Source organism: Geotrypetes seraphini, chromosome 3 (genome assembly GCF_902459505.1).
Source record: "Geotrypetes seraphini chromosome 3, aGeoSer1.1, whole genome shotgun sequence".
In the NCBI taxonomy this organism is placed as follows: Eukaryota; Metazoa; Chordata; class Amphibia; order Gymnophiona; family Dermophiidae; genus Geotrypetes; species Geotrypetes seraphini.
Window position 1 is genome coordinate 132,617,111 of NC_047086.1, and position 21,897 is coordinate 132,639,007.

At 44.0% G+C, this 21,897-nt stretch overlaps 1 protein-coding gene across 2 annotated transcripts in view; it reads right to left on the bottom strand.

The window, feature by feature from the left end:
* Positions 1 to 21,897, bottom strand: part of SLC35F6 (solute carrier family 35 member F6) — a 43,819-nt gene that overhangs the window by 19,624 nt on the left and 2,298 nt on the right. For both annotated transcript variants that reach the window (XM_033938236.1, XM_033938237.1), the window contains exon 2: positions 8,511 to 8,583. In XM_033938236.1, coding sequence (XP_033794127.1) covers positions 8,511 to 8,583 — 73 coding nt within the window. The remainder of the gene's footprint in view (positions 1 to 8,510; positions 8,584 to 21,897) is intronic.

Here is a 21,897-nt window from a genome sequence, read left to right on the forward strand (position 1 = left end):
CATATATATCTCCTCCACTCTGTACCTTTCAATAACTTTATACTGGAGTTCTTTTGGCAGTTCCAGTTGTCATATAAAGTGACTTCAAAGAAATATTTTAATTATGATTAACAGCTCTATTCTACATTCAAGATACAGGTGAGCTCTATTTACATAACTATATGCTTTAAGGCAATTTTTGAGCTAAATGTGGATTTGCCAAAAGAAGTTGTGAAGACACTTGCAATCAAAAGTTTTTATAGAAATATTCAAAAATATAATTCAATGTGAAAGAATAATTAAAGTTCACAATATGTTGTATGAGGCAGTAAAACAAACACCTATTTTAATGCATTCTGAATTACATATTTTAGATAGAAGAATTTGAAAAATGCATGAGGGTGCAAAGACTTTTAGAAGGCAGCGTAAATTGCAGGGAGCTAAGAGATGCAGAACAGCCATCAATGATAGCTCCTTTAAACAATATTTACTGAGCATTGTCAATGAATAATCCATCAAAATTCTATGATCAAGGCTAACTTTAACAAAACGAGTTTTTACATTTCATTACAGTGCCTGCACAGTCTTATTTTCACCTCTGTGTATGCCTGAAGTTATCAACAGTTCCATTTACTCTCTCAGAACTGCTCAGCTGCAAAATCTGACTAAACCAATTCCCTCCCTGCTGCTCTCTTGGGCATGAGGCAGGCATGCTATTTTGCACCTCACATTGCTTATCCCTTAATATAGTGTCTCAGATTGTGCGCCCCGGCAAAGAGGTGTGCCCCAAAGACATTCCAGAATTTTCCTTTATTTTTAAAAATCCCCTTCATAAGCATACTCTAGACTAGGTGACATGTACGTTGCATACGCCAAGAAGTCTAATAGTTAGGGAGTTTGTGTGCGTAAGGATACAACCACCCAGACAAGTGTCATTCTTTGATGTGATTGATCTTTGAAAACCAACAGCAAGTACTTTTATTTTTATTTTCATTTTTTACGCAGTAGTTATCCTAACTTGAGCAACAAAGCAATAAAGGCTTTGTTACCATTTGAATCTTCTTATCTTTGCAAATGTGGATTTTCAGCTTTCACAGAAATTAAATTGAAAAAAAGAGAACTGCAGATGGTGGATAATGAAATGAGTATTTACTTGTTAACTATCAAACTGCGTTTTGAGTTAAATTGCACTCAAAAACGAGCTCATCCATCCAGGGCAGAAATTAAGAAGGGAGCCTCTTCTACCTGTCAGTCTCCCAATTTCCTCACCCACCTTTAAATAACTTCTTCACACTCAAAATAGATAGACAAACCTTCACCAAATATAGAACAATGGATCACAAATTAGAAATATAAATACCAAAGCTGAACAGGAAATCCCAAAAAGTTAAACTCAGCAAGTACTGTACTTCATTTTGAACACAATCAGTGGTATTACCATGAGAGGGGACTGGACCTCCCATTCTGAGCTCAGGTCCCCTCAAAATGAACATCTCACTTGCTGTAGCTGGTGGGGATCCCCAAGCCTCACCAACTGACAGCCACCTCCCCCCCACCCTCCTCAGGTCCAATGAGTAGAACTTTCCAAGTTCTGCAGTTGGCAGCAATATTGCAGAGCTGTTGCTGCTGCCTTCCCTCCTCCCTGCCCCCCTGCTTAGCTTTCATGCATGCATGAAAGCAGTGGCAGCTTGAGATATTGCCATTAGCTGCAAAGCTTGGAGATTTCTGGTTGCTGGACTAGAGGAAGATATCTTCATTTGGCATGGCTTGGGAATGAATCCCCACTAGCTCAAGTATTTATATATTGCACTTAGGCCAGGAGAAACTTTGGTGCCCATCCACTAATTTTGGGCTCCAATTCCTCCCCCAAATAAGCTCTATGACTATGCCCGCCATCAGGGGATTACCTGATACTACAGTATCAGCCTGAGAAATATTCAGTCCCTGTAAAGCCTTTGAAATTAAGGAAGACAATTCCTCCCTATGAAATAACCGTAGAGCGGACGGGTCATCCACTTCTTGACCCGGGGGATCCCCTGCATCCCAATCCAGGACCTCCCCCTCCTCCAACGATTCTGGAAGAGAAAAAGGGGATCTAGTCAGAATATCCTCTGCCTCCACGGTCGCGAGCCTGCGCTTCTTTGCACCCAGCGCCCTCGCTGGCGACCCCACCGTGCCCTCAGCAGGTTTGCCTGTCTCCCCAGGCACCACCGCCGACGTTGAGGGCACCGGAAGGGACACCTCGACCACTGGCACCGGCGGGGCGGGCTGCGCACCCTGTAACAAAAATGCCCTGTGCAGCAGCATCACAAATTCCGGCGAAAAAGAACCCCACTGAAGGGCCGCTGAACCGCCCTGCTCCGGGCCGGGGAGCGGGGCCGCGACTTCCGCCATTGCTCCCGCTTCCCCCACCGCCGCTGAACTCCCCCCTGCTAAGGAAGAGCCTCGCCGCTCTGACTCACCCTTGCGTGCCGGGGACATGTCCCGTGCCTCTGTTACCCGGGAAATCGCCAGCTCACAAGCCTGCAACAAAGCCCCTTCAGCCAGGGCCAGCTCACACTCGGCCGAGCAAAGGCCCGACGGTGTCCTACGCGCTCCACAGCGTGCACACCTCTGACCGGCCTCCGTTGCCATGCCGCGTTTTCAGCGCGGCTGCTGTTTCTTTTTTTTTTTTTTCACACGCGGCAAACGCCGCCGACTCCCGACTCCGCCCCCAACCGCCCCTACAGTCGGGAACGCGACACCCAAGCCCCGAGGCAGGGAAAACACTCACCCCTCTGCTCCCGCGATCCTAGACGCCAGGACACAGCTGGTAAGTGTACTGCAAGCCAAAGCACAACTTGCCAAGCTCAGCACGAACAGGAAGCCGATTCTTTTTTTTTTTTTTTTTTACTGGAATGAAGAAAGACGACTCCTGCAGGACCAACAACCCCTCAATCACCCGGAGGGGAGGGTGGAGTAGGGACCTGGGGGGGCCCAGGTGTAACTCCTAAAGCCGGCACCACTCAGCCAGGCACCCCTATCCTACTGAAGAGACATAGTCTCAACAGAGGAAGTCCACTGAACACCAATATCTCCGGCAGCATCCAGAATCCAAGAGCTAGAGGGCTAGCTCAGTCCCTGCTGGGAGATAGAGCAAAACTGAATCAACAGAAGGAACACCAGGCTTTAAGGCCAACTGTTAATCAGTTCTCTATCTCCACCTGCTGGTCGATGTGAGCTATACCCACTAGTCTGGATTCATCTGCTGCTTTGCTATGGAAGCTCTATGACTATGCCACTGAACACAATACAAAAATATTTGCAGTGCACATATCCCAAAGCTAACATATTTCAGTTAATAAATTCAAAATAAAACAATTTGTTCTACCTTGTTGTCTGGCCATTTTGTTTTTCCATCATCTTGGTCCCAGTTTCTCTCTTTCTACTTTTTGTACATCTTCTACTAATTCTCTTTCCAATGTCTGTTGTCCATTTTTTCTCCTCTTCTCTCTTGTTCCATTTCTTCCTTATTCCTGTCTCCAACATTTTGATTTTCCCTTTCAGCTTTCCTAACTTTTTCTTTTCTGCCTCTTTCCACTCAAATCTTGCCCTCTTTCTCATCCTTCTTTTTAAAATTTTGAGCTACCTCTCAATTCTCCATCTCCTTTCAGTCCCTAGCTCTCCCATTTCCCATCTCACTCCTTTCCTAGCCTCCTATTTCCTTCTATCTACTCCCCATTACCACATTTCTAATACAGTGGAACCTTGGTTTACGAGCATAATTCATTCCAGAAGCATGCTCATAAACCAAATTGCTCGTACAGTGTTCCCCCCTGTCGTTCACAGTCGGCGGTTCGCGGTCCCGGTCATTTGCGGTATTTACTGACTGAGAACCGCCGACAAGGAGAGGGCAGCGGGAGAGGCAGGAGAGAGCAGATGGAGTGTCGCGAGTGCAGGAAATCACTCGCAATATGCTCCGACCGCCTCTTCCTGCACTAAGTCGGGCCTTATCCAATCAGGAGCTGCTTTGACACGCAGGAAGAGGCGGTCGGAGCATATCGCGAGTGATTTCCTGCACTCGCGGCGCTCTGGCTGCTCTCCCACTGCCTTCTCCCGCTGCCCTCTTCATGCTACCCCATGAAAAACTGTATTTGCGATTTTTCAAAATTCGCGGGGGTTCCTGGCACCGGCACGTCCTGTGGGTTGGTGCTGCGTGCCGGTGCCAGATGGGGTAAGGGGCTTGTTTGGGCGGGTGGGGGATGCCGCTTCCAGCACGGGGGTGCGATGCCGGTTCTCGGGAGGGCATTCACGAGCAGGAACAATGCCAGTTCGAGCGGTGGGGGGATGCGATGCCAGTCCGAGCGGGGGGGGGGGAGCGATGCCAGTTCGAGTGGAGGGGGTGCTCGCAAATCGAGTCAACGCTCGGTTTGCAAGTCACGATTTGTGAGATTGTTTTGCTCGTCTTGCAAAACACTCGCAAACCGCGTTACTCACAAACCGAGGTTTGACTCTACTTATTCACTGTTTTCTCACTCATTTTGTCATCTCCCTTTTGACCTCATCCAAATGGCTCACCACTTTCAGAATACCCCTCCCTCTCTCCACTGGTCAGGCTATATCTCCCTGTCCCTTTCTCTCCACCCCCTAGCATCTTCTTACCCAGTTCTCTCTTCTCTCCTACCCTCTCATAGGTCCATCTCTCCTCCTCTCTCCCCCGTGGTGCAACATTTTGCTCCCTCTTTTTTCTGTTGTTCTTCTTCCCTTCCTCCTTGATGCTGAACAATGAGATGAAAGGAATAAAAAATGCTGCATCTCTCTCTCCCCTCCACCCCCAGGCCTAACATTTCTCCCTCCCCCAGGTCCACTTAATCTCCCTTTCTCTTTCCAACAGTATTGCTTTCCCCAGGTCCAATTTTTCTCCCTTCAGACTACTCTCTGTTTCAGGCCCCATAAGCTCTCTCCCCTTGCCCAGTCTGGCACTTCTTTTAATACTCTCCCCCTTAGTACTTAAAAAAAAAAGTTAGTCCAGGGGGCTTCCTCAGCCCAGCATGTTCTCCCCCTTCTCTCCACACCAGTCCGCTGTTGTCCTCACCTTCTATCTCACTGAAAAATCCACCAGCCTCAGCAGCGATTCAGATATGTTGCCCGCGGCTCCCTTCCCTTCTTTCCGTCAGGTCACACATGGCAGGAATAGTGTTAGGGGAAAGCAACTAGGGCAACTGCCCCCTGGTCAGAGAGAGAGCCCTAAGCCAGCTGAAAGCTAAAGAAGCACAGCCTGAGCTTTGAGGTCCACAGTTATGTCTAATACCAGCTCTAGCAGGATACATATTTCAAATCTGAAATATTCTAATCACAAAATATAAAATAAATTTATTTTTTCTACCTTTTGTTGTCTGGTAATTTTATTCTTCAAATCATATTGGTCTCAGGCTTTGGTTTTGGGTTCCTTCTGACTTCATCATGGCATGGCTGGCTCCTGAAGGTAAAGGCGTAAGAGGAGCTGGGGAGGAAATGCCGACACGGGCACAATTTTTTTTTACCACAGGAGCAAGACTTTTCACCATTCCCAAGGGGCGGTAAAAGGTTTTGTCCCCATTCCCGCAGGGCGGTGAAAGGTCTTGTCCCCATTCCTGCGGTAAACCAGTTGCAAATGTCTCCATTCCTGCGGATTTACTGCGGTGACCACAGTTTACCGCAGTAAACAGTCCTCGTGTCATTCTCTAAGAAGGGGGAAGACATGCTGGCCCACGAGGGGCCCCCAGAGCTTTTTGGCCCAAGGTAGTTGCCCTGTTTGCACCTCCCTAATGCTGGTCCTGCTTCCATCACATTGATTAGCAATTCTATTCGATCTATTTTAGTTTCACCATTGTTACAATACCCATACATAGCTTAAAGAACTTTAAATGAATAACTCTCAATTTTTTGTTGGTTTTGCAATTTTATAATTCCAATTTAAATGTGACACAAAAAAAATTTCCTCCAAAAAAAGTTTATAATAGTTAATACAGTGGGCTGAAAACCTGGGGAACCGAGTTTGAGTCCCAATGCAGCACCTTGCGACTCTGGGCTACTCGCCTAACCCTCCACTGCCCCAGGTACAAAAAAAATGAAACAAACAAAAAAAACAAACCCTTCTTAGTTATGAGGAGTTCACTAGGGACAGAGAAAGTATCTGTATATAATAAATGTAAACCGCTTTGATTTTACCACAGAAATGTGGTTTAACTGAATCCCCAAGAAACAAAACCATGAACGGATGCTGTGCTTACTGAAGATGTCTGCTGCAGATAAAGGAGTGCTCTGCTGGATAACAGTTGCTGCCACTACTAGTGCTCATCTATACTATAGGGGAGCCGATGAAGTAAGTGCTAAGGGAGTCATGCAGGTCACTCAGAAGTCGATTCTCTAAAGTCACTGTGCATTTAACGATGGTGCTAAACCATCGTTAAATGCAGGGATTTCTCTGTGCTTCCTAGCAGCCTCCAACTGTACTATGCAAATGTAGTACAATGAGATCATTAATATTAAAACTGTATTCTAACGAGGTCATGAATATTAAAATGACCTCTCTGGGTGATTCATAAAAAGGAATGTCACTCTATTTACGAGGAATCTGGGCGAATATTTACTGATAGGGTCTAAGCTGTCGTAGCCTTACTTTCCTGTCAGTGACTGAGCGCTGATTGGCTCAGGAACTGACAGGAAAATAAAGTAGCTCAGACCTGCCACCAGCCCCTATTCCATGTAGCCCAAAAACAGCTTGGTAGTCTAGTGCCCCTCCCCCCTGCCACTCCATGCAGAAGATTGGCAGGAGGGATGTTTTTTTAAATGGGTGCAGCTGTTGTGTGTGCACAGCACATACACAAGAGCTGTGTACATCCCCCCCCGACAGCAAGTTTCCCCCCACCAGTTTCCCACAGCCCCCCACCACACAAGCCTGGTGGGTCTAGTGCACCGTACCCCTCTAAATCCCCCTCGTACATTTTTAGAACACTGGCAGGAGGGGAGCTCTCTCTCCCACTGGCAGGCCCGCCTCTTCAAAATGGTGGGCCTTCCCCTTACCGGTACATCCCGAGATGTGCCAGGGAGGGGCACAAGGCCCCAATTTGCCCAGGAGCCTACGACCCCTCCTATGGTAGGGGCCTCATGCCCCTTCCCAGTGTACCCTGGGATGCACTAGGAGGGAGGGGCCTAAGACTCCAATTGGCCCAAGCACCTAAAGCTTGAGTGGTGGGGTCTTCTAAAAAGGTATGAGAAGGTTTCGGAAAGGGGTTTGAGGGGGGGAACATACGAACATAAGCAGTGCCTCTGCTGGGTCAGACCAGAGGTCCATCATGCCCAGCAGTCCGCTCAAGCGGCAGCCCATCAGGTCCAGGACCTGTATAATAATCCTCTATCTATACCCTTCTATCCTCTTTTCCTTCAGGAAATTATCCAATCCCTTCTTTCCAGGTGTACACCAGCCTTTGGGTGAAGAAGAACTTCCTAGCATTGGTTCTGAATCTGTCCCTTCTTAATTTTTCCAAATGCCCTCTCATTCTTGTAGTTTTTGAAAGTTTGAAGAATCTGTCCCTCTCCACTTTCTCTATGCCCTTCATGATCTTGTAAGTCTCTATCATGTCCCCTCTAAGTCTCCGCTTCTCTAGGGAAAATAGCCCCAGTTTCTCCAATCTTTTAGCATATGAAAGGTTTTCCATACCTTTTATCAATCATGTCGCTCTTTTCTGGACCCTCTCGAGTATCGCCATATCCTTCTTAAGGTACGGCGACCAATATTGGACGCAGTACTCCAGATGCGGGCGCACCATCGCCCGATACAACGGCCCACTAGACCACCAGGCTTGTATGGTGGGGGGCTGTGGAAGACTGTCGTGAGAGGGGGGATCAGGGGAGATAGCCCACTAGACTACCAAGCTTGTGTGGTGGGGGGCTGTCGGGGGGGGGGGGGGGGGGGGAGGGTTATAGGCGCAGCTCGTGTGTGTGTGCTGTGTACTCAACAGCTGTGTCCATTAGAAAAAAAACCCAGCCCCTGCTCTCCCTGTTGCTGGTTCTGGCAGAAGAGCAAGGGCTGCTTTTTTTTTTTTTTTGGTGGGGGGACAGGCAGGCAGAAGGAGGAGCTGTGCTAGCAAGTTTTCTTCTGAGCACAGCTCCTCCACCTCCCTCTACCGGCAATTTTCCGTACATATAGCATGCATATAATTTGCATGCTATTGTGCTGAGAATTGCCAGTAAAACAAAATTCACTCCCATCATGGTATTTTTTTTTTATCGTGGTGTTAGAGCTTTATAAACCCTGCCCCAAGAGAGCTTGTCATCACTGGTCCTGACCCTGTCTCCTTAAGATTTTTGGTACTTGTCTTCTGATTCTTTCTCTTATTGGGAATGAAAGGCCAACCACCATTTGTGTATGCAATCTGAAAAATAAAGCACCTCCATTTTCTGTAAGTTGTTTGCAATACAAGACAAATAGCTGATTATAAATGAAGACAGGTTAATATTGAGCATCAAGAATAACCTAAACCATGAATTAAGAAAGGAGTGGCATATACCTGCAGGAAGGGATGCTGAAAATGATGTTTTGTGCACTCTTTACATCCTATTGCTTCCAACTTATCAGCCCACCTGAAACAGAAAGCAAAAGATTATTAAAGCCAATAAGTCTTACAACTTGTTCTTACACTTAAGTGATGAGAGGAATTCAGTTTTGGCAAAGAATTATGAATAGGGTGTTTTAGTGCCATCCATGATCCTACTGTGATGAATTTCTAGATATTAAGAATTGAACTGAAGGGTTTAATCACTTTATACAGAGACAGCTAATAATGAACACATGGCAGGTCTATTCAGAACTAGAAAAATTGCAGTCATGGGATTATCCCTCCAAGGAAAGTCGCACATCTGCTTATACATTAGTCTGTATACTTGTTGTCTGAACATATTGACACGAGTAGTATGAAATAGACATATTCTTATCAGAGAGATATTTTTATCTTTTTTCTGAAATCTGTTCTATTATGAAGTTTTAGAACATTATTAGCTAGAGCGCACAAAAGGATTTCCTCTTTGTGTCCATGAAAGCACCAAAATAAAGCACCAAAATCAATATTACTGCTCAAGTACAGGTAGACATTGTGATCTTCCAGCTGCCTAGCTACAGCTTTAATGGCAGGACTGATCCTCCAGACAGTTATTTCCACAAGGAAAGGAATCATATATCCCTTGGCAGTTCTTCAGAAATAAAGTCTTTACCCAGTGTTTTTCAACTGCCGGTCCGTGGATCGATGCCAGTCCATGAAGAATTAGTGTCCCCTGCAAGCATGTGTCTATCTTGGTTCATAGACAAAACCGCGGAAGACAAAGGCGCGCGCCGACAACTGAGCGCAAGACGGAGGCGCGCACCGAAGAAAATGACAGTTTTTAGGGGCTCCAACGGGGGGTTTTGTTGGGGAGCCCCCCCACTTTACTTAATACAGATCACGGCGGTGTAGTGGGTGGTTTGGGGGGTTGTAACCCCCCTCATTATACTGTAAACTTAACTTTTTCCCTGTTTTTAGGGAAAAAGTGAAGTTTTCAGTAAAATGTGGGGGGTTACAACCTCCCAAACCCCCCACAACGCGGCGCGATCTGTATAAAGTAAAGTGGGCGGGTTCCCCCCACACACCCCCGTCGGAGCCCCTAAAAACAGTTATTTTCTTCGGCGTGCGCCTCCACGCTGCGCTCAGTTGTCGGCGCGCGCCTTTGTCTTCTGCGGTTTTGACCTGACACCGTCTATCTTCCTTCCGGCTTGGCTGCTCCTTATCTTCAGCGCCAGCTGCACTTGTTTGCCGGGACAGTGCACAGTGGCTCTTGCACACTGCACATGGCTGACCCAGAACTAGAACCAGGTCAGCAGCATGCAGTATGCAAGAGCTGCTACGTGCTTGCAGGCATACAAGTGCAGCTGGTACTGAAGATTAGAAGCAGCCAAACCGGAAGGAAGACAGACACGCACTTGCAGGGGACACTGATCTGGCTTCGGCAGAGGCTGGACAGCCCTGAACAAGTTAGGGACTGAAGGGGAGGGGGGGAGGGAGGAGCGCACATGATCCAGGGGATGAGAGAGGGAAAAATGTTGAATATGGTAGTAGAGGGAGTGGGAGAGATGTACCATGGATCTCTCTTTTTCCCTACTCCCTGTAGACGGCATGGAGAAGGGGATGGAGTTCACAGGGACAGGGACAGGGACCGAGCTGCAGGGATGGGGCGGAGACAGTTTTTAAAAATTGCATTTGTTCCGCCACTTATTTCTGTCAAATGGGATGATTAGTGACACTCAGAAAAGCACACAGACAATATAAAGCATAAACAATAACACTTTATTATACTTATATATATAGATGAATATAAGAATAAAATAGCATCACCGTATCTCAGGCAAACACTCTTCCTTCACAATTGGGAATCCCTCAATAGATAGGCGAGTAGACACGGGAGACTGCCCCTTTAGACATCTTTGGATTCTGTTCCTGGAGACGTCTTGGATTCTGATGTTAGGAGCAGAATCCCGTCCTATAAAAGGGTGAATGCTGTTGAGTTCAAAAGCATAAACAGCTGGTCCTGCTATTACGATTAGTAAAACAGCTGGTCCTGGTCTTTTGTTCCTTGTTTTAACAACACCCAGGTCAGGATATCAGAAGGAGGTGTTGCAGAAACGGCTTCCATCTGGTTCCCTTTGATGATGTTTTGGGCAACACTCAGGTCAAGGAGGTCAGAATGTCAGATAAGCAGACTTGTGGATACATGTCAGTAGTATGCTGAGTTTCAGTTACCCCCCTGGCCAGTCCTTTTGATGCTGTTTGGGCAACTCCCAGGTCACAAAGGTCAAGATAGCAGATACTTGTTGTGGAAACCTTTGATGTTGTCTTGGCAACACCCAGATCAGATAAGCAGACTTGAGGAGACATATTACGTCAATTACCCCCTGGTCATAGGCATAACAGCATTCTTAGTAGTTTGCTGATCCACAAAATAATTATTTTATTGCCACCAGTCCATAGATGTAACAAGGTTGAAGAACACTGCTTTAGCCGATACACTTTCGAAAGAAATTACTTTATTGAATTTAAAAGTAGCCAAACACCAAACTTTCCAACTTCAGCTCCTTCCAGGATTAGAACAAAATATTATGGCAGTCTCAGCTCCCTCATATCTCTGAATTAGCCTGGGCTGGAGGTTCTTAGGCCTTTCTCATTTTAGGGAAACTCTTTAGGTATGTTCCATAGCCCAAAAGCACAATGAAGAACAAAGTTCTTTTAATATCCTTTTCTTAGGGTTTGTTTTCCTCTACACCCATATTCTATATTGCTTTTCAGTCAGTTCTTTCATATCATAATTCTTTTCCTTGTAGCTCAGGAGCGAAGTAGGTAAGGTTCAGTCCAACAAATAAAAACCCACATTATCCAGCTACCTTTAAAAGTTAGCCCTCCACCTTAAGCAAGGCACAACTTAAGATGGGGGATGGGAAAATTCCATACTCTGGACTAAATCCGTAGGCTTCGACTGCTCCAGAGATTCTTCTCCTGTCCTACTCCTCTTTGAATCTTTTCCTTTAAACAGTAGTTTGAATCAACATCTTTAAAAATTATATTGTCACGTGAAAGATTGTGCTCTTGTATTACTTGTGATTTGGAGATTGGTATATACAGTATATGTATATCTCGTTATTAATAATCATCAATGTCATTTACATGAGTGGGATTTGGCAATAACATAATTTTGTGTTTAATTTGACACTATAGTATTCTTTGGTGCACATAGATACACTCAAGAGAGGTTTTTTAAAAAAAAATCTATGATTGAAATATGGAACCTATAAGTCTCGGATTCATTCCTTGTACTATCAAGCTCTGAGCATGTTTCTGAGATTCTTTTTCCTCTTTTATAGAAATATAATTTATAATGTATTCTTTTGAGATATTGGGCATATTTACTAAAAAAAGAAACCATTTTTTTCTTTAAGCTGTTAGCTATTGTTGGGTTTCCCACCATCTATTTAGCTTTATAGCAAGTCACTTAATCCCCTATTGCCCCAGGTACATTAGATAGAGTGTGAGTCCACCATGACAGATAGGGAAAAAATGCTTGAGTACCTGAATGTAAACCACTTAGTGGTAAATAAATACTTAAATAAAAATAAATATATAAAAGTATATAAATGCTTAAATCTCAGGGCAACTGCACTCCCTAATAGTGGATAACCTCCGGGGCTATTTAAAAGAGAAAAAAATCCTGCAAAAGGAGGTCTGTCCTCAGCCGATATGGTTAAATCCAATAATTTAGATTTCCCCATATTGATCTTAAAGCCCAAACTATCTCCAAAAGTTTCAAATCCCCTCATAAGCACAGGCAAAGTCAGTTGTGGCTGAGAAACCGACTAAAATGTCATCAGCAAATAGAGCCAATTTATGGAGTTAGCTCCCCCCCTGAAACCCACATACATCAGGGTTAGCTCTACTGTGTACAGTAAGCAATTCAATATATAACGTAAAGAGAAGAGGGGACAGATGGCATTCCTGTTGTGTTCCTCTCTCTATTGGAAAGGGAGCTGTGTAAAGCCCATTAACTGATCTGTGCTTGTGGAGAAGCATACATCATTTGAAGTCCCATGCAAGATCTATCTCCTATCTCCACAGTTTTCAGCTCACCCTGTCAAAAGTCTTCTCGGTGACAGTGGAAAGCAACATGGCCTCCGCCTAAGTGCGCGGGGCCCTCCGTATCAAATGTAAAGTATGATGAATATTGTCCCCCACCCTCTACTGCCATTAAAGCCCAACTGGTCTAAATGAATAAGGGAGGGCAATACCCCTGCTAATCTGTCAAGACCTTTGCTATTAATTTAATGTCAACATTTAGGAGAGTAGGAACTACATGCTGTAGGATTCTTGCTTGGTTTTAAATATGATGGAAATCCTCGCCTCTCTCAGAGGGCGGGAGAGGGGAACCTTCTAATAAACCATTCCTGACCCTGAGCAGGAGTGGTGCCAAGTCTTCCACAAAACTTTTATAAAATGGCTCTGAAAACCCATCCAATTTGGGTGCTTTACTGGTTAATTGTTGAATTAGAACTTATGGCTGCAAGTGGCACTTATATGGCAGTAGAGTAGGGTTTGGGTGGGCTCACACATTCTACCATAAATGTAGTGGTTAGAGTGTCTTATGGGCCCGAGTCTTCCTCTCTATACTTCACTAACCCACCAACCAGTCTACTTAAGATGCCTACATGCAGCTCTACTAAGCTTCCCCATGCCAAATGCTGCTGTTTTAGAGACAGGCCTACATTTCCAGTGCCTACTTCTTTCGATGAGAATTGCATCTACTGAGGAGCCTTACAACACCTAACGCCACTTCCAGTGTTAACTATGCCTACAGTAGTGTATAGAACCATAAGACACCTCTGTAGGCAGGATAACAGTAGCCTTTTTGGAGGTGCCCTTAAGTGCTTTCATTTTTGCATTTTAATTGTTTTTTTTAAATCAGTGCAGCCAATTAGTGCACTGATTAAACCAATTAAAACCAATTAAGTTAGATGGCAGTAGTGCGTCTACCTTACCCATTAACTGATCTGCGTCTACCTACCTCACTTAGGCGTCGTGTTTAAAATCAGGCCCTGTATGTTTAGTATACAAATTCAAGTAACAATATTAATCTATTTATATTTTTACAGACATGATTTATGTATGTATTATTGCAAAAATAAATTATGTCCTTACCTTGATAGCATCTTTTTCAGTAGATAGATGTGTCATTCTGGACAAGCAGGTTATCGCCCCATGGCCACAAGCCATATGCAGAAGGAATCCACTCTGGATTTTTTCTGTGATCCTCCTATTTCACTGGGAGCTCTGCTGCCATCTGCAGTTAGTACCCAAGCAAACAAGAGCGCCATCAAAATTATGTGAAGGATAAAATTAGGGAATTTCCCAAACAAAAGAATTGATCTGCTCAAACATACTAAAACTGGAACACTGAATGAACAAGTAACAGCCAACAGAAGCATCAAAGGAGCTTAGATGATAATACCTCTGTAGACACTATAAACATTTTATACAGAATTCTTCAGGGCCCAAAGGGCTAATTGGAATCCAAGATACCAACTTGGAGAAGTATAAACAGAATGAAACAGTAGGCAGGTGCAGGAAGGACAGGGTAGGGGTCAAGAATGACACATCTATCTACTGGAAAATATATTATGTGAAGTAAGGACACTCTCTTTTTCCAGCGCAATAGGTGTGTCATTCTGGACAAGAGGGACATACCAAAGTAGTTTCAGAAATCTAGGGTAGGCTGACTGCGCCGGCCCGTAACACAGAGAAACCAAATGCAGAATCCTCTCGTGCCACATCATTCATCCTGTAAAACTTTGCAAAGATATGTAGAGTGAACCATGTCGCAGCTCTACAAATATCTAGAGAGTGCCCTAGTCTCTGCCCATGATGAAGATACACTTCTAGTTGAATGCACCTTAACAGAAACAGGGGATGGTTTCCCCACAGATAATGTAGGTTGACGAAATGACCTTACGGATCCATCTGGAAATCTTGGCCTTGGAAGCAGGCATGCCTCGCTTAGTCGAATAAGTCAGCACAAACAAATAGTCAGAGTCTTAACTCGTTGGTGACCTCTAGATATCGAAGAAGCACTCTTCTCACGTCCAACTTCTTCAAAATGTGGTTCTGTTTCTTAGAAGCTGTAGGCTGGAAGACAGGTAAATGCACCTCTTGATTAACATGAAACCACCTTCTGCAGAAAAGAAGGAACAATGCGTAGGGAGAGTCCAGTCTCTGTGATTTTAAGGAAAGGCTCTCTACAAGAAAGAGACTGGAGCTCCGAGACTCTTCGCGAGGAGGTTATCGCTACCAGAAAAAACACCTTTAGCATCAAGTCCAAGAGGGACATTTCTTCCAGTGGCTCAAACGGAGCTTTGGTGAAGCCTTACAGAACCACGTTAAGGTCCCACGAAGGAAACTGTGGCTTATTGGTGGCCTAATCTGCAAAGCATCTTTCAGAAATCTGGTGATGTCTGGATGAGACACCAGTGTAGGTCTATGATCCAGAGCTCTGAAAACAAGAGAGCCCAGTGATTTGGACCCAAAGAGAAGCCATGGTGAGGCCCTTGCCAAGGCCTATACTACTGCAGAGCTGAAAACAGCTCCCCAAGTTCTTGGGTGCACCAATAAAATAAGAAAGAGGGAGAACAGAACAGAAACACTCCTTCCAGCTCACATACAGAAGGGAAAAACTGCAGGTGGCAGCAGAGCTCCCACTGAAGTAGGATCACAGAAAAAATCCGGAGCGGATTCCTTCTGCATGTGGTTCACGGCCATGGGGAGATAACCTGCTTATCAAGAATGACATACCTATTGCACTGGAAAGCCAATTTATCCGATTTGTGTTTTCTTTCTTGTTAATTGGTAGAGTAAAAAATTTAACATTTATTATATAAAGACTGTATTAGTTAATTCCTTGGGCTAAATTCTAGTGTACAACAGGTTCTGTAATGGCTTGTCTAAATACTGGCATGCTTTCTATTTTAGCAGAAATTCCAACCTGCAAGAGGAGATGAAAACTTGATCTATTTTGTATAACAGTGAAGATCCAGTGTCAGCACAGGTTGATTTATTTTCTTTTAAAACACTGCTGAATGTTTGGCATGCTACTGTCAAACAAGTAGAAAGCAAAGCCTATGCAATCAAGCAAGTCTGCCACAGTATCATGAGCTGTAAGCCCTAATGTAACAGGCAGGCTTGGATATTGTTTCTGTCACAGAGGCATGGTTCAATGACTCCCATGAATGAGATGCAAGCATACCAGGCTATAATCTATTTAGGAAAGATAGAGATATTTAGAAATGTGGAGGTTTAGCTTTATATGCGAGACAATGTGAAAAGACAGTGGCTGTTGTCCAAAAAAAATGCTAGGCTGCATAGTCAGACATAACCAGCAGGATGGAAGTATTGGTACCTCTGTAAAAGTCATTAGTGATGCCCCATTTAAGAGTTCTGTGCCTAGTTTTGGAGGCCATCTCTCATCAAGGACAAAGATTTGAGGCAGTTGGCAAAAATGGTACAGGGTTTGTGCCACAAGACGTATGAGAAGAGACTGAAGGACTTGAATATGTATTCACTACAGAAAACAAGAGAGAGAACTTGAATGAAGGTTGAAGGAGGTAGACTTATGACCTGGTAGGCTGGGACAGGAGGAATCCCTCCCATCTCATGTCCCGGCCAACTCTAACAATTTTTTTTTACTTCCCTCCCACCTCCCCCTACGTACCTTTTTCAGCTTTTTGAATCCCTGGTGGGATTTGTGAGAATTGGCAGCAGCCATTCAGAGAGTGGCTCAGGGCCAGGAAGGAGTGCCAAAAGCTTGCTCCTGCCCAGTATACCAACCGCTGGGCCACAAGAACTCAGACAGCCAATTCAGGGAAGGAGAGGCTCAGCGCGGGGTAGGAGCATGGAAAGCTTGCTCCTGTCCAATATACTGCTGGACCAATAAAAATGTATGGTATTGTTCCATTCAAATCACTCCTCTCTTCCAGATCAGAGACATATAGAAGTAACACAAAAGCAGATGCGCTAAAAAGAAATTCTGGAAGCCAAGCTTTTCACTTATTTGTTTACAAATACTGTATCACCTATATATACATGCCACAGCACAGAAATACTGTAGAAAAACATTATTTACCACTGTGAACTCCACTGTACCATAAAACAAAGTTATCCACTGGATGAAAAAGTTTTACTTGCTTCTCATTTTATATTTAAGAGATTTTCTTTAGACCTTAAAGACATTAGATACATTCAATATGTAGAAGCTAATAAGGATTGCTTAACAAATATTTATGCTCCATTTTCACAAATGATAGGCTGGGAGGACCACCACTGAGAAACATAGGAATGGAAGCTAGGTAGACCTCAAATGATTTTGAGATTCTTCATAAGAAGCTAGAAAAACTAAAAATAGATAATGTGATGGGGGTCAAATGAAAATGCATCCAATAATTACTGAAGGAACTTCTACAAGTTCTGCTTCTTTAGAATCAGAAGTAGGTCCCAGAGACTGTGGTTAATAAATTAGTGATACTACTATTAAAACAGAGGAGTGCAATTTTTAGAACCTGATAAAATTCCAGAATCCAAGGCAGCATAGTTTTACCAAAGGTAGGTTTTGATAGATGAATCTCATTTCTTTGACTGGGTGACCAGAGTTGGAGAATGACAGTTACCTGTGTGGTATGTGACAGGGTTCTTTTCAGAATAAATAAAGGTGTAAATCTAAGCCTCAAATGGGTTCAGCTCCCCAAAATATAATCCTAGAGAAGAACCTTCCATTGGTTTCATCTCTATGCAGATAGAAGCCAATGCAAGGCAAATAACAAATGGGGTTGCAACAGCCAGAGTTTTCCAAAGGCCACAGTGGCAGAGGTAGCTGAATGGAGGACTGAGGATAGTAGCAGAGCTTTAAACCACCACTATATATTTGAAGGTTATGAAGCACAATATAACCTGATTAAACACACACCTAGCTCTAATTGCAAAAAAAAAAAAAAGAAAAAGGATTCATGAGGAAAAACCCTCAGAACCTCACCAGGAGAATGAACCTGTTCTCTGACTAAAAAGGGGTTAATCATTTCACAGGCATAAAAAAAAAAACTTCTCATTCAATTTTCAAATTTTCAATTTGTGCAATATATAAACATTTTCCAATGCAAAAGCTTCAGCATAAAGGTAAATATGGAACAAAACTTAGGGCCTGTTTTACAAAGCTGCGCTAGTGGCTGCTATGCGATAATGGCCCCGAAGCCCATAGCGATGTAAAGGGATTCGGGGATGCTGCTGCGCGGCTTTGTAAAACAGGCCCTAAGCTTTCAGCTACAGAGCAATTAAGATTTCAGTCCCACTGACAGTGGCCAGCATTTTACTATCACTTCTTCAGGGAAAGGGCCACATTCATGTTGGCACCAACTCTGCGTACTCAGCACTCTGCAAAGATCAGCAAACGAGTCTGTGTTCTTGGCAGGATTCTGAGGCTTTTTCCTCCTCTTCACATCTGTTTGTAAAAGATTATATTTGTCTGCATGAATTCATTTTTTTCCCCAATTGGAGACAGTAACAGAGCCCCCCAAGTTACCCATTTCCAAGAGAGATAGTTTAGGCCAGTCCTGGATTTCTGTCTATCTCATCTTGATGCTTCATTAGACTTGCAGCACAGACTTTAATGGGTTCAACAGAGGACTACAAATCTCACTTTGGGATGTAAATTTGACACTATCACTAGCCAAAAAGTCTCACTCCTGAACTGGGTGACTTAAAAGTTCTGTAGTTAGAAGTCAGATTTGTGGGGGGGGGGGGGGAGGGGGAGTGGGCATGCTGAGTTGGTCCAAAAGTTCTGGGATGGAAAGGTTTGTTTTGACTATGTATATTTTGTTACAAAATGTTTCGTAGAGTTCTTTTAATAACATATAATGGAGGGAAAAAACCCCCACCACAGATACATACCTTTCACAACCATTATTTATACACACCTTACACTAATACTAGGCTGGCGACGGTCCCCATTTATCATTAGGGCACTTATACAGCTATGAACCTTGATATACCAGAATTTCAACAAGACAATGGCCCAACCTAGCAATAAAAGCTTAGGATTCTAGGCCAGTTCCTCTCCTTTGATGACACAGCTCTTTTTTATGTCAGCAAAAATTGTGAAGGTTTAATCCCTGCTTGCCTCTTCAATAAGAACTGCTGCTTCAGGTTATTTTTTAAGCTATGAAGTCATGAGATTCCATGACACACTCCGCATGCCTACAAACCACAGCTAACTACATTTAGTGCTGGCTCTGACCAGAATGCATCCAGGAGCCACAGCAGCTTCCCTTTAAGGCAGTGGTCTCAAACTCAAACCCTTAGTGGGGCCACATTTTGGATTTGTAGGTACTTGGAGGGCCGCAGAAAAAATAGTTAATGTCTTATTAAAGAAATGACAACTCTGCATGAGGTAAAACTCTTTATAGTTTATAAATCTTTCCTTTAACAGTTAAAGGAAAGATTTATCTATATATATAAAATCGGAGGTATGTATGTGTGTATGTATGTGTGTGTGTATGTGCCGCGATCACGCAAAAACGGCTTGACCGATTTGAACGAAACTTGGTATGCTGATCCCTCACTACCTGGGGTGATATGTTCTGGGGGTCTCACGGCCCACCTGCACACGTGGGCGGAGCTACAAACAGAAAATCAGATTTCACCCATTCATGTCAATGGAAAAAATGTAAAAAGCTGCCAACGCAAAAACGGCTTGCCCGATTTGAACTAAACTTGGTATGCAGATCCCTCACTACCTGGGGTGATATGTTCTGGGGGTCTCGCGGCCCACCTGCACACGTTGGCGGAGCTACAAACAGAAAATCAGATTTCACCCATTCATGTCAATGGAAAAATTGTAAAAAGCTGCCAACGCAAAAACGGCTTGCCCGATTTGAACGAAACTTGCAACACATCTTCCTTTTCAGTTTAAGAGCTTGCAAATTCCAGTGAGACTTGCATTCTCTATCACAATCAACAAATCACAGGGACAGACTATTACATACTGTGGAGTGGATTTAAGATCCCCCTGTTTTTCCCATGGTCAACTCTATGTTGCTTGCTCAAGGGTGGGTTCACCCAAGAATTTATATGTTCTTGCTCCTGGAGGTGAAACTAAAAATGTTGTTTATAATCAAGTTTTGTGTTAGTTGTATTGTATTCATTTTGTCAAATATTTCACATTATAATTTGAATATTGTACTTTTTATAAAGCTGTAAAAAAATAATTTCATTCACCACTATAAAGTATCTTTATTTGAATCCATTTACAGTGTTATTGCTATAATTAAATACCCGTGCAATGCCGGGGCATCAGCTAGTAAACGATAAAGAGTTTTATCTTATGAAATTGTCATTAACTATTTTTTCTGCAGCCCTCACATTTAAAGTTTAATATCTTTCCTTTCTCAAAACTGACACATTTCAATCACTATATTGAAAATAAAATCATTTTCCCTACTTTTGTTGTCTGGTGACTTTATTTTTCTGTGCATTTAAATATGTTTCCAGGGTCTTCTTGTCCTTTGACTGGTTTTCTCTCCGTCTTCACTTTCTGCCTTGCATCCATCTTTGGCATTAACTTAATATTCAATTTTTCTGCTTTCTTTTCAAAATCTGTTTCCATGTCTTACCTTCCCTTCTATCTATCTCTTCTTCTGTCCCTATTTCCATGGTCTGACATCTCTTTCTTTCCTTTCTCTCCCTCCCTCCTTCCTTTCTCCTGGTTGGCATCTGTCTCCTTCCCTCCCCCAACTTTTTATTTCTTTCATCCTGCCCCCTTCTTTCTTTCTCTCTCTATCCATGCCCCCATTCTTTCTATATGTCAGTCTTTCTCTCTCTCTTTCCCTGCCCTCTTTCTTTCTTCATGCCCGCCCTTTCTTTCTGTATTTCTCTCTCCAAGCCCCTTTCTGTCTGTGTCCCGTTTCCCTTCTTTCTTTCTGTCTCCCTGTTCCCCCTTTTTTTCTTTACTTCTCCCTGCTCTTCCCCAAGCCACCACCATTGGGGAACAGGCCACCACCGCAATCGGGGAACAAGCTGCCGCCGCCGCAATCGGGGAACAGGCCAGCGCCGAGGTCTTAACTCTCCCTGCTTATCTTCCCCAGCAGGGGGTTGACCAATTCACGCCACCCGACGTCAATTTTAACGTCAGGGAGGAATTTCCGGGCCAGCCAGGCAGCGAATGGCTGGCCCGGAACTTCCTCCCTGACATTAGAATTGACGTCGGGTGGCGCGAATTGGTCAGCTCCGAGCTGGGGAAGATATGCAGGGAGAGCTAAGACCTCGGGTGCTGGCCTGTTCCCTGATTGCGGTGGCTTGGGGGAGGGCAGTGGGAAGGGAAGCAGATTGGGGACCCCTGCTTTAGGCAAGGACAGATCGCGGGCTGCAAAATAGTCCCTGGGGGGCCGCATGCGGCCCGCATGTTTAAGACCGCTGCTTTAAGGGATGAATCACACCATTTACGAGCTGAAACTGGAACTCTCACTTGAATGTTCTTCTTTTTTTCTCTTCAATCCAGTGTTGGTAAGAGATAAACCAAAAGACACGGACAAGAGGACATGAAATGAAGCTAAGGGGGGGCAAGTTCAGGACTAATGTCAGGAAGTTCTGCTTCACACAGAGAGTGGTTGACATCTGGAATACTCTCCCAGGGGAGATTATTGCGGAATCGACAGTCCTAGGTTTCAAAAGCAAACTAGATGCATATCTCCTTGAGATAGGCATATAAAGATAGGGTTGGCTATAAAATAAGCCAGGTGAATACCTAGCAGGGCCTCCGCGTGTGCGGATCGCCGGACTTGATGGACCGAAGGTCTGATCCGGAGATGGCGCTTCTTATGTTCTTATGTTCTTATGTTCTTATGAAACAAGAGCTTCATTTTCCAGTTCATCAGGCCAGGTAGAGTACAGAATGGCCAGCCTCCTCCCAATCTTGTACTGAATGAAATCTAGGCAAGAAGAGAGCTCAGCACAAAAACCTCCTTAATGTGTTTGTACTCTTTTCCCAAGTAAAGCTTCCAATTCCAGAAAGAGCAGTACTAGAGGAATTCTTCAGAACAAATCTGTTTCTGGGTTCTATTGCTTCTTCATTTGGCCTTCATCTTAGATCTCAGCTCTTGTTTTGTCCTAATATTGTTGTGTTTACACTATATAATGTCAACCTTTTATAGGTCCACTCCACTTTTTCAAGTACACAGTCTCGATTATCAACATATTGCTTAGAACTAAAAACATCTTATTTATATGCAAATAATTCACATTTGTGCAAAAGAACAAAACAAGCAAAACACACACTGCCTGTCAGCTGGGGAAC